The sequence below is a fragment of the Pseudochaenichthys georgianus genome, unplaced genomic scaffold, assembly GCF_902827115.2.
Source record: "Pseudochaenichthys georgianus unplaced genomic scaffold, fPseGeo1.2 scaffold_428_arrow_ctg1, whole genome shotgun sequence".
Lineage (NCBI taxonomy): Eukaryota > Metazoa > Chordata > Actinopteri > Perciformes > Channichthyidae > Pseudochaenichthys > Pseudochaenichthys georgianus.
In genome coordinates, this window is record NW_027262993.1 from 30807 (window position 1) to 47182 (window position 16376).

Below are 16376 nucleotides of genomic sequence, written 5' to 3' on the forward strand. Positions count from 1 at the left end.
GCACATACCGTGAAAGGCTAGTCGTGTGCTTATTCTCAATGTGCCGTTTAAGGTTTGTTGTCGACGTCGTCGAGGTACGGACTTGCTTTTTCAAACCGGGCGGACACAGTTTACAGGCAAACGTTTGATTTTTCCGTCTGAGTCTGTACTGACTTTAACGTAAAACTCTTTTAAATGCTCATACGCCGACGCCATAGAGTCTCACTCTGAGCGAGTGCTGCTGCAGCTGCTCTCGGCTTCGTCCATACTAATTCATTCATTCATGCAATGCTCGCCGGTTCCACGGTTCCACATTGTTTGTTGTGAGGAGTCTGATATATTTAGTATATTTATATTTTAGTGCGACAGCCAGGGGTGACAGGCGCGTACGCGTCACAGGCAGCTTGCTGTTGCCAGATTGGGTGGTTTTCCGCATTATTTTGAAGCCTGTTTACGGTGTGTTTTAACTGGGGTTTCGGCTGAAAGGCATATGAAATCTGGTACACTTTTGAACGCCGTTATAATACAGTGCTGAGAATGAACGCACTTTTGAACGCCGTTATACAGCGCTGAGAATGAACGCGTTCTCAATTACGTTCATCTAGCGGAAATACAGTACGTTCAGTTCACGTTCGCCCAAAATATGAACGCGTTCATGAACGCGTTCAGGTACATCACTGCTCGTAGCTAATATGAAATCTCCGTTATTGACATAAATATGAAGATGGATTATCAGAAATCATTTCAAAGTGACACAGACACATTGGATTAACCTTAAGCAGCGTTTTTATCGTTTTAATGCCATTGAACACGACTTTTGATCAGAACAGCAGCATAGGTAAGAATTTCTCCCGTGTTTGCTCCGTAATGCTACGTTGTCTGATGTCTGTGTTTGCTTCCCATGTCGTGAGTTCTGATCGCTCAGTGATGATACTTAGATGTTTGGAATCTCAGTTTGCTAATCGATATCTTGTCTGCGCAGATACGATAAGTAATAAGGGTATTTTACCGTAAGTTCTTTGCAAAGTGTGTTAGCATTTTTTCGCTCAGGGCTAATTCAGCGCCTTCGATATTACCCTTTTGTTTTGTTTCGCTAAAATGGTTAATATTGTCTGAAAGCTGAGTTTCTTCCCATTAAGTGGATATGACACATTTGTAGTTTATTAAATGTTAAGAAGCCCTCAGACGCTGTTTCTTGCAAGATGTTGCGTTTTGCCCCCGTGGAAAATGGTTAAATGAAACTGCGCTACCAGCAAAAACTTGTTTTGTTTTGTGGAACCTACATTTTGTTTGCCTGGTTTCTACCTCCTCATTACAAAGGGTTGTGTTTTTGTGTAATTGATACAATATTACTTTATTTGTCAGATAGCAGCTCCATGTCCAACATCAACAGACAAGTATCCAGACACAATACATGAAACACAAACAACAAACATTTAACATAACAGTACAATCAGTAAGATAAAAGTGGACCAACAATCTTTGAGCAGATTTTTAACAGGTGGAGCAGTTTTGATTTTCAAGTTGCTGACAAACATTTGTACCATATGTAGCACCAATTGAGTTGTGTCCACTCCTTGTTGTTTTGCCCCTTGTCCTTATTCCTTTCTGGCTCCAACGTCTCCTACTCCTCTCCTTCCACCTCCCGAGATGACGTCTGACTCCACCACGCATTGCTCGGTGTACTCCTTCACCAGCTCCACGTTCAGGGTGTTGCGGCAGAATTCCACCATGGGCTTCCAGAGTGGGGGGTCCAGGAACACCTGGCACATCACGTGACCCTTCAGAGTGGCAGTGTGGCGCTGCAGGTGGCACAGGAACTGCTGCCGGATAGGATCCAGCTCCGTACCGAACATGTCAATGTTCAGATAATACCTGGTTGAAAAGAAGTGTACTGGTCAATTCAGTGAACATACTTTCTTGTTCTAAATTAACTTCTGGAAATGTTAACCTTCCTGTCGTGTCTGTTTCTCCCCCTTACTTTGGTGTTCCCGGGGGAATGTGTTACCGTTCTGTAACTTTAACTTATCTTACATTGAAACAAAAACCATTAGAAATCATCAACTGTTAAGATGCAACCAATGTCTCAGACTTCTGGTTTACATGAATGGGTGTGTCTATCTGATGGATGAACATATTCTAGAGCAGTGGTTCTCAAACTTTTTTCAATAATGAACCCCCTTTTGAAAAAAAATGCAGCCACGTCCCCCCTGATCAGCGCAAAAACTATTTGTTAAGGAAAAAATGCCTATATAAAGAGGTACAGCACAGCGCCATCAGTGTCTGATTTATTAAAACAACAACCTTATAGCCTAACTGAGAAACACTTAAATGCTACATTTCAATTGTTTAAAATCCATCACTAAATTCATGGCAAACCAATTTTAACATCATGCAATAACACTGAGTCGACATTAGTTGCATTGAACTGATGTTTTTATTAAGTTGTACTTAATGTAGAGACACATGGGCTTGTGCTTCACTGAGGACCTTCGTCATGCTGACAGGGAGGCAGCTGCAGTTATTACACTTTGCGTTTTGAAATATGTGTAACTCTGTTCATATAAAACCCACACTGCTCAAACTTCGTTACTTTTCCTAAAATTGGTATATATATATATATTTTTTTTCCTTATATTTTATTATAGCGCTTTTCCAGATGCTCAAAGCGCTTTACATACACACATTACACATATTTTGTATACATGCAATGGTCACTGTGGACAATACCCACAGGAGCAAGTTCAGGTGAAGTGTCTTGCCCAAGGACACACCGGCTTTACAGACGCAGCAGCGGCGGGTTTCACCCCTTGATCTGATGATTGCACAGCGCACTGCGCCACACCGTCCATCTTCACGCCTCGAGGTCATCGAGGCGCTTTTACAAGTATACATTAGTATTATACATGTACTGTGGACAAATCCGTACAGGAGCAAATCCGGGTGAAGTGTCTTGCCCAAGGACACAACGGCCTGACGCAGTGGCGGCAGGAGCGGGTTTCGAACTGGAGTTCCCCAGCACTCCCCCTTGATCTGATGATCAGATGCACAGACCACTGCGCCACCCGTCCCTTTATTTATTTATTTATTTCGGGGCGTGGGGAATGAAGAGAAAAAGATATATGAGCATTTTATGAGCATGGGATTTTGACCCCTCATATAAACATATGCATAATGCTGCGCTATACATTGCTTATTGTTTAGGTCCTTTGAAAAGCAGGCAGTCATATAATTAACTAGAACTATCTAGATCGGATAGACCGTTGAGCCGAGAAAAATACACCAAGAGTTAGACCTAACACACGTAGCTTGCTCATCTACTCTGGAACTAGCTAAACTAGTTATAAATATATGTATTCTTTACTGTCGGGTCACTCATTACAGGTTCAGCGAGCTGCACGAGACTGACGGGCTGTCAGGAGAGGGAGAGAGCACCCCGTTTATTTTTCCCATTTTATTATCCAGAGTTTCTGTAAACCTTTGAAGAAAGTAGTTAATCTACTATTAGCAATTTGTTTAAATGCATTAATTAGGTTGTTTTGTTTTATGAACACAAAATACATCTCACGTACCCCCTGCAGTATTCTAACATACCCCTAGGGGTCCGCGTACCCCCATTTGAGAACCACTGCTCTAGAGTTACCCATTCATCTCCTATGGTGGTCATTTTTGACTGGGAACACCATCATTGTTACAAAGTTAACTAAACCACTCAAAATTGAAAGAAAGTGGTGATCAGCAACTTTATATGTTCAAATGCCGACTGTGGAGGATATCCTAAGGTCTTGACGCAATCAAATATAAAACACAATATTTATGATTGAGGAAAGAAGTAATCATTCCAATTTGATCCGAACATGACAGGAGGGTTAAAACCACTATGTATATAACAAATGATCAAATCTGGCACCAATGGTATTATTGTAAGACAACATTATTTTTCTGCACACTAGTTGTCCCTGAATTGAAATTATTATAAGAGTTACCAGTCATCTCCAATGGGCACCCTGAAAGGGAATGTACAGAGGCTGGTCACAGTAGGGTTGGCCACATCGTCGACCATCCAGTCGATGTCCTTCTTCAGTAGAATAGCCATGTTACTGGGTAGAAGCTTGAATGGCTGCCAATCTTGAATGATGGTGGTGTTAGGAAGGACCCCATGCATCCGATCAGAGGTCAGATACAGCTGGCGGACGGCTGTATTGTCGAGACGCACTGGAGGAGGTTTGAAGGAGGTGGACAAAGAAGATTGAATATCTCCAAGACCAAGATCGGACAGACGCAGCTTGAGTTCTTCAGCCCTGAAGCGCACCAGGAGAATACCCTATAGAGAAGAGAGCCAATGCATGAGCTGACCATGGACTATATCGTACATATTTACATCAATATTGTAACCAACGGACTTAAATGGAGGCTTATAAAGCACAAGCCGATACATAGAAAGGCTTGTTGCTTGTACCTGCTTGGTTATGAGGCGATATTTCTGGAAATCCTTTGGTAAGAGCAGATCACGGGTCAAGCGGGTTACTTTGACATCAGGGAACTTGGATTTGACCAGATCAGAGCAAAAGCGCTGCAGAACCCGAGCCACACCCTTACCCCTTTCATGAGGGGCGACACGTAGACCTTGCACCAGCATAGTCTCCCCATCGTCAATCACAAACACTGACTCCATAGCAATCTGTTGTGTAGAAAAAGAAAAAATGCGAAGAAAATCATTGACATGTAGCAGCATAACTGACAAATGATGAATGATCTTAAATGTCTAAGAGATTTGGGAAACAAGAACATGCTAATCAGAGCATGAAACATGAGCCAAGTTCTGTGTGGCAATGGCAGCAGACTAATTAATATACCACCAGAACCAGAACATCTGTAAACAGTTAACGAAGTTTTGCTTGGAACCACTGATCGTTGGAGCTAGAAGGAGCCAGTTGAGATCCTTCATCTTATAATTATCTTATTCTGGAAACCTTCTTTTGTCCCTGTGTTCTGGGAATGTCCAACTGGAAGGAGAACCCCAAAACTCAGAATAGCTAAAGACATTATCCATTTGCCCTGAAAATACCTTGGGATGACCCAGGGTATGTTGGGAAGAACCCAATGGATACTTTGCCTTCTGTCACTGAAAGTTATCTAAAACACTTTCAATGTCATTGAGTCGGATAAGCCAACCCAGTCTCACACAAAAACGTGTAATAACTACGTTGGTCCACAACGTAGGACGTAGTATTTCTACAAAAACGCCTCTGAAATTGTAAGATCCCTACGTTTTTTTTCACCATTCATTCCAATGGCTGGCGTCTACGTCATGTGATCTTCAAATTACTCCATAAAAACATGGCCGAACTTCGTTTTATTCTCGGTGGAAAATGCCTATTTAAAGGTTAGTTTGGCATTAAAATGCGTTTTGATGTCATTTAATGCGAGAAATATGAGTTGTTATTTCAGATTGTGTGTGCAGTGGATGTACATGATCTTTAGTGTGCTAGTTATTACGAAGATTACTTCAGGAAATGGTGTCTATACAACGTTTTCATTGTTACCAAGGTGGTTGCTAGGGACGCTGCTATCGATATTATTTCTGTTATGTTGTGTAACTGTTTAATGGTGTTATCTTTATTGCTACCCCCTTCCCCGTCAATGTGTAGTGTTGGTCCACAGCGCAAACATATTAGTTTAACAAAATCCGCATCTAAAGATAGCCTACGTTATTTTCCCCCTGTGCAATTCCAGTCTCACATCTCACAGCACATCGTCATTAACAAATACCGGAAACAGACCGAAAACATTTTATTCCGAGTGTGCTTGCTTTTCTCTTTGAAAGTCATCATATACCGGCATTGTAATACACGGTTCGGCTGCATTAAATATTACATATCTGCTGTAGTTCTCTATTTATAGAGCCCTGATGAGAAGACTTCTAGACAAACACGAGGAACTGAAAACGTGACGTGGATCATAAATATATCAGCCATTAAACAACATCTTACATTTCTTTTCACACAATACGTCTCCTTGCAGTATCAACACTAATTCGGCTCACTTTTATATTTGATCCAATTGGTAGATAGGCTGTATTTACACCATAAAGGTGCACAGCTGATATAAAGGGACACCTAGTGGTTAAAGCATGTTATTGAATTTCATTATTTTTATTATTAGATATTAATAGGATCCCAATATTTTCCAAACCTGCACACGATAAATATCTCTCGAATTTCTTTGTTCAATGCGGAGTGAATTTCTTTGTTGAATGAGCGGAATTAATTGATGTTTGTTGAAAGCTAGTACCTGCCACCTGTGAGGAAAGGTCCTCTGAATTCATGCGGGACTAGTTGAAGTATACGAATGCGGAAATGAGCAAAAATTAACTGATTTGTTGAATGAAAATTTGAATGTTAAGGTTAATCACATTGGTGGGCTCTACTTCAGAGAGACTGGTCTGGGACCTGTCAGAATGGCAGTTAGTCTCCAAATTAGGACAAAGGTGACTCCCAGTAATTCACAATTGTTTAATTTGAATTCTGTGTTCTTGGATAGTTGGAGAATGGAAAGTTCCCAGTAGATTTCTGCTTATTAAACGCAGTTGCTGAGAAATGAATCCAACGAGGAATGGCCTTAATTATGACAAATATACATTTTTTACTTTTGAATTTTAAGTCATGAAACTCTTACTTTTGCACAGAGAAATGTCTTGGATAAGAAAACTATTTCCCGACTTCTGTAATTGAAGAATTCAGCTTTGTATGCATCTATAAGTTATTATATTACTCATAATCAAATATTTTGATTGAACTTACTATTTTTCCCTGTTTGCGGGCCACTATGACGGTGCGGTTGGTCTCCTGCAGCCAGTCCATGTATATCGTGGGCAGGTGGTCGAGACCTCCATGTATACCCTGGCTCATGCCCATGATCTCATCAAAGTCCTCCTCAGTGGCCCCAGAAAACTGAAGGCCTTCCTGGGACGGGGCCTCTGGGAGCTGGAGCATGGTCAGGCTGGTGACAATCTTCCTCTTGAAATAACTGATGAGATACAAAGTGGGGGAGAGGTTATTATGGTTAGTTATTTTCTTAACCTGTTCAGCCCCGAGCCTGTTTTTCAGGTCTCAGGCTCGAAAATGACATTCCCAGAACAAATGACCATATCCTCTAAAAGGGGTACATTAATAATCTTTTTTCTCAAAGTAATGATAAACCTGTGAGTTGGATGTAGAAAAGTCAGAATCAATATAGATGTTTTTTATTTTAAAGACATTTCAGATTGAACATGGTAAAAAACTGTAAATTATAGTGTCCGTCCAAAACATATTTTGTACTTATAGTGAAAACTACCCTTGGATGATGGTAAGGTAAACTAAAAGCTTTAGGAATCCAAAGTACAACATATAATAAGTACCCTGTATCATGATTGATGCAAAACAAGTGACATTTGACCTTTTTAGAGAGATTTAGCACAAAAAAACCCTCTTCTGGCGCCATTTGGGTGGATTTTCCATATCTCTGGCCACCCTTACTGGATGTTGACACTCATCCTCACGTACAAGTCCCTCCATTCCCTCGCCCCCCAGTACTTATCGGACCTCCATCCCTACACCCCTTCTCGGAGTCTGCGGTCCTCAGACACGGGCCTGCTCTCCATCCCCCGCTCTCGCCTCCGAACCGTTGGTGACAGGGCATTCAGTGCTGCGGCCCCCACCCTCCCACCCTCTGGAATGCACTTCCTGCCGAGATCCGTAATGCTGCCTTCCTGGACATCTTCAAATCATCACTAAAAACACACCTGTTCACCATGGCCTTCGGGCCCTCGCCCTTTTCTGGTCCCCCGGCTTCCTTTATTTATTTCTTTGGTTTGCCCGTTGATTGTCTGTATGTTTTATTTGTCCACCATGTACAGTGACCTTGGGTCCCTTGAAAGGCGCTATATAAATATCATTTATTATTATTATTATTATTACGCTCTGAAATCTGAAAACTAGGTTTATTGCTGATGGATTATCAGTAATAATTTCAAAGTGACACAGAAACATTGGATTAACCTATGGATTAACCTTCAGAAGCGTTTTTATCGTTTTAATGGCATTGAAGAAAACTTTTGATCAGAAAACAACAAAGGTAATGATTGCCGTGTTGGCTACCTAATGCTACGTGGTCTGATGTCTTTGTTAGCTTCTCATGTCGCGAGTTCGGATCAGTCAGTAATGATACTAATACCTGTATAATCTGTGGAATCTCAGTTTGCTAATCGATACCTTGTTTGTGCAGATACAATAAGTAATAAGGGTATTTTAATGTGAGCTCTGTGCTAAGTGTGCTAAGAGGGACGGTAGTGAAGCTGAGCATTTCTATAAAACAGTGATAAGCCCGGTTTCAGTTCAAACCGGAAATGAAGGTGGGAAATGACTGATTGACATGACCAGATAGATGGTATGATTATACATATAGGAGAAGAAATTAATTGTATTATGAAAATGGAAATTGTTGCAGTTTTGGTGATCTCCACAATTGTTTTATTTTCTTGTAGGCCAATATTCACTGGTCTATGAGTTATCTACTCATTTATTTGAAGTTATTTACTTCATCATCTGCGAGTATGAATTTATCTTTATTAGATTTTGAATAGAGACAAATTTCAACTCGTCTCTATTGGTGTTTATTCTTCCTAAAATGTAATTGTGATGTATTGATTAGATCTAGTGTTGCGAGACATTACCATGAATATATTTCATACTATTATTTAAAAATGTTTGGGAGCTACCGTGAAGCTCGTCTAATTGAGCGAGTGAGTCTGCACATTTATAGCAATCTATGTGCAGATAAATGTTGGGTTATGTATGTGATGTTGTGTGCGGTTGAAATTGTGTTACATGTATGTTTTAATTCAGCTCTCATTTTGATAGGAAGTGAAAAAGAGATAACATTTAAATTGCCATCTTAATGTTGAATAAGTTACCAAGTAAAGGGTTTAAATTGGCTCACATAAATATATGTAGTTTAAGAAATAAAGTGTCTGAGATAGAGGAAATATTATCATGTGGTATTCATTTGTTAGCAATATCTGAAACTCACTTAGATGACACATTTAATGACGCTGCTGTGGATATTGATGGATATAGAATATTTAGAAAGGACAGGAATGCATATGGAGGTGGGGTGGCAGTATACATTCAAAAGCAAATACCAGCTAAAGTGAGATAGGATTTGATGTCTGCTGATATTGAAGTACTTTGGTTGCAAATTAACTTACCTCACTTGAAACCTTTGTTGGTAGGATGTTGTTACAGACCTCCAAATGCAAACTTAATTTATTTAGACAAATTATGTGAAATGTTAGACAAAGTTTGTGATCTTGACAGAGAGATTTATTTTATCGGAGATTTAAATATTGACTGGAATATGTTTCACTGTGCCCTTAACAACAAGCTGCAGACAATAACTAATACATGTAACTTGGTACAAATGGTGACTAAACCTACAGGATATGCATAAAGAAAGATGGGTCAATAGGTGCAACTTGTATTGATCATATATTTACTAATTGTAGCCATGTATGTTCTCAGGTTCATCAGTTCCAGTAGGGTGTTCTGATCATAATTTAATAATTATCGTGAGAAAGACAAAGGTGCCAAAAGCTGGACCAAAAGTCATTGTGAGGAGATCAATGAAGTATTTGAGTGAAGCGTCATTTATACAGGATGTTCAAAAGATATGTTGGGAACATGTTTTTGAGAAAGTCGATCCAGATGATGCTCTCGATGTCTTTCATGTGTTATTCATGCAGGTGATTGATAAACAGGCTCCACTTAGAAAACAGACTGTAAGGAACGTTAGAGCACCCTGGTTGGATGAGGAATTAAGGGATCTAATGAAACAAAGAGATGATGCAAAAAATGTAGCTCTCTCATCAAGTTATGAGTCAGATGGGCAAATTTATAGAAGGTTAAGGAATTATGTTACAGCATTAAATAAAAGAAAAAACAGTTGTATTATGGAAATAAAATGAAAGAGATAAAGGATGACAAAAAAAAACTGTGGAGCTTAGTGAATGGCATGATGGGCCGTAAGCCGAAATCCACCTCAACATATCTTGAGGTGGGACATTTTTGACAAAACCAGTACAAATTGCTAATCATCTGAATGATTATTTTCTTGATAAAGTAAAACATTTGAGGAGAAATATGAATCAAACTATAAATAGTAACTCCACATTTCTAATAAAGGATTTAATTATGAAAAATAAGAAGTGTACATTTAAAATAGAAAAAGTGACAATTACAGATGTTGAATGTCTACTAGGTAAATGTGTAGATAATTTGGTTGGTACATTTCTTAGATATGTTGCTAATTTTGTTGCAGAGCCTATCTGTCATATTATAAATTTGAGTATTGATAAATGTATTTGCCCACAGGCATGGAAAATAGCAAAAATTATTCCACTTGCAAAAAATCCAGCTGGACCATTTTCTGGTACAAATAGCCGTCCAATACATTTATTACCAGCGTTAGCAAAGATAATGGAGAGAATAATTTTCAATCAAATACAAAAATACTTTGAAGGTAACAAACGTAATACTGTGTATCAACATGCTTATAGATCTGGCCATTCCACATGCACCGCTTTAACACAAATGACAGATGACTGGAAGGGCGAACTAGATAATAGGAAGTTAGTGGGTGCAGTACTACTCTATTTTAGTTCTGCTTTTGATGTCATTGACCATTCTTTGTTGTTACACAAGCTGGAACAATATGGTTTTCATTTTGAAACGCTGAGGTGGTTAGAAAGTTACCTGACAAATTGAAGTCAAACTGTTTTTTTTAATGGAAGTCTCTCAAAGATGAAAACAGTCACTTGTGGAGTACCTCAGGGTAGTTGTTTGGGACCACTTTTATTTTCTATTTTTACAAATGACCTACCATTAGTGTTAGAAAAAGCTAAAATTGTAATGTATGCAGATGACTCAACAATATATTATGCAACATCAACTACAAGAGAGTTGACAAATGTTATGAATAAAGATCTACAACTGATATCAGAGTGGGTCATAAATAATAAGTTGGTACTTAATGCCGGAAAAACAAAATCGTTATTAATAGGATCAAATCATCAGTTAAAAGGTGAACCAAAATTGCAACTACATTTAAACCATATTGAAATTGAACAGGTCAAGGAGACACAATTGCTAGGTATAACCCTGGATCATAAATTATCTTGGTCTAAACAAATTGATAATGTTGTATGTAAAATGGGAAGGGGTGTGTCACTTGTAAAAAGAATTGTAAAATATTTGCCTATGGATGTCAGTAGACACGTGTTGGATGCTTTGGTTCTGTCGCAGCTTGATTATTGTTTGGTTATATGGTCTAGTGCTGCTGAAAAAGATTTAAACAAACTACAAGTAGCACAAAATAAGGCAGCACGATGTGCACTGCAGTGCTCCTACAGAACAGAGTCACTGAGATGCTGGAGACACTGAAATGGTTAACTGTCAGACAGAGGTCAACTTATATTTTATTACATTTTGTCAGAAATATTACAGTAACTCACTCACCAGATATATTACCACAAAGGTTTATCGCGCAATATGCACAACATAACTATCAAACACGACATACAATAGAAGGAAGGTTTGTATTACCCAAATCTAAATCAAACATGGGACAGAGAGCAGTCATGTCCAGAGCCGTGATCAGCTGGAACTCTTTACCGGTTCACATCATTCAGGAAAATTCTCAAGTACATTTGAAAAGGTTGCTAAAAAAGTATTACAAAGTACATTTGAACTGTGCCTGTGGCTATGTATGCATATATTATTATGTACACTTATTTGTATTTACTTTTGTTTGGCCTTAGGATGGCGATAATTGGATGACCGTTTTAGTTTCACTTCATTTCACTGTAAATAACATGAAATTATGAGCCGTTTTGTTTTGTTTTAATTTTGTTGTATGTGTATGTATGTTTTGAGTGTGTGAGGACCCCAGGAAGAATAGCCAATGCTCAATGCTAGTGCTAATGGGGATCCTAATAAAGACAAAGACAAAGAGGCTAGCCAGTATCGGCATGTCCAGCCATGCAGTGGGTGGTTTGTAAACTACCTCTCTGAAAGGTCCCAATGTGTTCACTTTGATGGGCTGTCTTCTGAGTGGTTGAACATTACAAATGGTGTTCCTCAAGGTTCTGTTTTAGGTCCACTTTTATTCTCCATCTACATCAACAGTTTAGGTGAAAATGTGGATGGAGCTACTTTACTTTTCTTTGCGGATGATACCGTGATGTTCTGTGCAGGTCCTGCCATTAAAGAGGCTGTTGTTAAATTACAGGCTGTTTTTAACACTATTCAGACTCAGCTCTCTGAACTAAAGCTTCTTTTAAATGTGGATCAAACCAAGGTAATGCTCTTTTCTAAAGCTAAAAAGACACCAGAGCCTGTTTTAGATATTGTAACTACGCAAGGAATAAAACTTGAAGTGGTTACCTGTTACAAATACCTTGGTATCTGGCTTGATGATTGTCTCACTTTTAAACTTCATGTCAATAACCTGCTTAAAAAGCTCAGGGTTAGGCTAGGGCTGCAGTCGGATAGTTTAAAAATCAGCTCCTAAGTTCTAACCCTATCGTCTATTCCTTGACCTCTGAGTGAAACGTCACGGGGTTAAGGGATAGTGGATAGGAGAATTAAAAAGGACTTAGGAGAAGAGACTGCGGTACTTTAGAGAATCCGAATGCACTTTCATTATCCAACGTGTTTATGATGCGCCAGCGGACGTCATTGTGTGCGTTTGCTGCTGTGGGGAAACCATGGAAACCACAGTTTCCTATACAGCGGACTACAACATGGATGTTTAATAAGAACGAGGGACTACTGTGAACTCATCTAGAGACTCTGCTCCGTGCTCTGATGCTGCTGCTTTGCTTTATGAACGTGGACAACAGCGAAACATATTCTTCATGACCAAAGTTGGAATTGAAATAAAAAAGGAAAGTGAAACTTCTGCTCGTCCCCCTCTCCCTCCGGTCCACATTAATACCAATGATCCCAATACGTATGATTGATGAACTAAAGATCTTAAATCAATACAGATGTATTTATTATAAACGTTAGTCCTTAACATCTATCTCTGTGTATATCACCATTCAAACATCTTTTAAAAGTTGAACAAACCCCACACAGCTCATTGAAGACTGAAATGTTGACTTTATTTGATCATTTCAGTAAAAACTAACGTTCATATTTCTCTCTTTGATTATAATACTGATGAACGTTCAAAACAAAGCACTTTGGCAACTTACCACCTATGTTTTAAAAAGCTTAATAAGCACCGTAACTTTCATGATATAATTTCTCCGTCATAATCGTTTTTTTCCGTGAACGGCCGACTGTTGAGTGACGGCAAATGCTGCGGCTGCAAGGCATTGTGGGGCAGCATTTTCGCTTCTCCTGTCGGTTAGGGAGGTCCAGTGGTTCCTAAGCTAAAGGAGGTTATAAAGGAAGCTTGAAACCTCCTTTCCTATCATTCTCATCATTCTAGAGAATTCGAACGGCACTTATCATGGCTGCCACTGAGGGACTTCCGGGTCATTTCACTCCGTCAGGAAGGTTCCTAAGCTAAATGGACTATTCGACTTCAGCCTAGGTTTCTTCTACAGAAACACGTCCTGTTTCTCGCTTGAGGCCAGGAAAAGGCTAGGCTCTGTGACCTTTTGACCTGTGCTGGATTCTGGTGACTGATCTATATGAATGCACCTGCCCATTGCCTGAACAAGTTAGATGCTGCGTATCACAGTGCACTGAGATTTTTGACAAATTGTAAAGCGCTTACGCATCACACTGTATACCAAGGCGGTTTTGCCTTCACTAACTGTACGGAGGCTCAGTCACTGGTACTTTTTCATTTACAAAGCCATGTTGGATAAACTACCATCTTATATCTCTCCCTGATCTCTCTGCGAATTGAAAGTACTTATTGCCTGAGATCGCATGCTGTGGTTTTATTAAATATGCCAAGTGCTAGGACTGTCTTAGGGAGGAAAGCTTTTATTGTGGCCAGCCGAAGGCACACCTGTGCAATAATCATGCTGTCTAATCAGCATCTTGATATGCCACACCTGTGAGGTGGGATGGGTTATCTCGGCAAAGGAGAAGTGCTCACTATCACACATTTGTTCAGATTTGTGAACAATATTTGAGGGAAATGGTTATTTTGTGTAAATAGAAAATGTTTTAGATCTTTGAGTTCATCTCATGAAAAATGGGAGCAAAAACAAAAGTGTTGCATTTATATTTCTGTTCAGTGTATGAACATAGAGATTCACAGATAAAAGAGGATCTAGATAGATGGGCCTCTTTGCCCCTGGATCTTGGAAACACAATTATGTCAGTAAAAACTAATATATTACCCAGACTTCTTTACTTGTTTTTGTCATTACCCATTCTTATTCCGGATACTACATTTAGAGAATGGGACAAAATGATATCACGATTAATATGGAACGGCAAACCCCCTCGGGTGAGATACAAAACTCTACAGCTGCCAAAGCAAAGCGGAGGGATGGGCTTACCCAACCGTAAAGCGGCACGGATAAGGCCACTGATGCTCTGGTGTAATAAAGAATATTTTTTGCAAAATGGAAACACATGGAGCTGTCAATGCTAGACAGGCCCTTACAGAGTTTGCTAGGATGCCCACTAGCTGCTAAACAATATGAAATCCCGAGTCGGTGGGTTCGGTTTTCTCTGGAGATCTGGTCCGGCAAATGAAACAACTCAACATTAAAAAATAAATACGATTCTTAATGTGGCCGACTCACGACCCAGATTTCAAACCAGCTGTTAATGACACGAGGTTCATTCAATGGTTGAGGCAAGGAATTACAGCACTAAAACGATGTCAGAAAGATATGGCCTTGCCCAGCAGGATTTCTATAGATACCTCGAAATTCGACACTATTTTGATAAGAACATCAAAGGATACATGCCAGGCAATGTATCGGGCATCACTCAAATGTTCATTAGGGCTTATAATGCAAAATGATCCAGAAAGATCGTAGGTGAGCTACTGTATACAAATGCATAGTTGAACTGAGAGGCCACTCAAGAAATTACATCCGTGAGTTTCGTGGCTGCTGTGCCTTGTGATGTGAATTCTCCGGCCGAAACTCCAAAATAAGCCATCAGTGTTTGACATCAAAACTCCTGCTCTTCCCGTGTCTCCTCCATGAGTCGGTGACTCCCGCTGCATTGCTGCTACACAGAAGTGTCCCCCACACATTTTACCATTTAGTAAGGTAACAAACAAAAGCACTTCGCAGACGCTTTTCCGTTTACTTGTTGAATAAAGAAAAACAAATGGTCCGTAGATACACGGATTCATCTCCCTCCATCGTGTTGATTTGAATCCGAAGTTCTGAACATGAGCCCGCCCCTCTCGACCTTCTGAGCCAATCACAGCGCGATAATGACCTGCCTTCCGTTTCAACCATACTCCTTCCCTTTCTTCTCTTGCATACATATATTGTCTTCAGACATGCATATATTATTTATAATTTTAAATGTAAACATTGAATGAATGTGCACGAGAGCAAAATGTATAAATATGTGAATGACAATCATAGACTGTATATATAAATGGACGTAGGGTCCGTGACGTCACCCATAGGATTCTGCAGAGTTGCCGTGAAGCCCTTAGTGGGCGGAGTCGGCCACTAACGGCTCAACAGTGACGTCAGAGTTCAACTCCCGCCTGCTCCAGCCTGCTCCAAATAAGGGCAAAGAGGCGGAGCCGAGGCGGGACCTGCTGCCACCCAGCTGGAAGTTCCAGAGCTAGCTGAAGCTACCAAGCTAAGCTAACATGCTCCCCATCTGCACACTGCCGTCGCATTGTACGTTTCTAAGCTAAGCGGACATGAAACTATTCAGCAGAACTATAAATAATAATCTAAGTTATTGAGTTTTTAGCATAATACTACAGAATCTTAAAACCCCTTGACGTTTGTATGCAATTGTGCTAAATTCAACACTGGAATCAAGCAAATATTAACGTTTGCATGATATTAGTTATTTATATTTTGATATCACTTAACTATACGTTTAATACATTTAAGTCAAGCTCAGGTGCATGTAATGGTTAGTTAGTTAGTTAGTGCTCTTACCTGTGAGGCCTCCTCCAAACAGCATAATAACCAGACTGTATCATTAAAACTAAGTACCAGTTCTAGATCCTTGACTTTAGACAAACAATTCAAAAGACAAAATGTATTTAAAGACCAATCTTTATTTGAATGTGCCTCTTAACCTGAGATATTAGTTATACAGTAATAGTATTGACAATCTAAAAAAACTGAGCAACTCAACAGTCAACTTTATGTTTCTTATTGTCTAAAGCAGTGGTTC

The 16376-nt window shown here is 39.6% G+C and overlaps 1 protein-coding gene across 1 annotated transcript in view; it reads right to left on the reverse strand.

Annotated features, from left to right (window-relative positions):
- Positions 1 to 1577: 1577 nt before the first annotated feature.
- The window catches only part of LOC117442436 (histidine N-acetyltransferase-like), a 32650-nt gene continuing 17851 nt past the window's right edge, over positions 1578 to 16376 (reverse strand). Inside the window, exons 3-6 of the mRNA XM_034078432.2 lie at positions 6783 to 7008; positions 4439 to 4660; positions 3966 to 4303; positions 1578 to 1854 (exon numbers count right to left, since the gene is read on the reverse strand). Coding sequence (XP_033934323.1) covers positions 1578 to 1854; positions 3966 to 4303; positions 4439 to 4660; positions 6783 to 6974 — 1029 coding nt within the window. The 5' untranslated portion in view covers positions 6975 to 7008. The remainder of the gene's footprint in view (positions 1855 to 3965; positions 4304 to 4438; positions 4661 to 6782; positions 7009 to 16376) is intronic.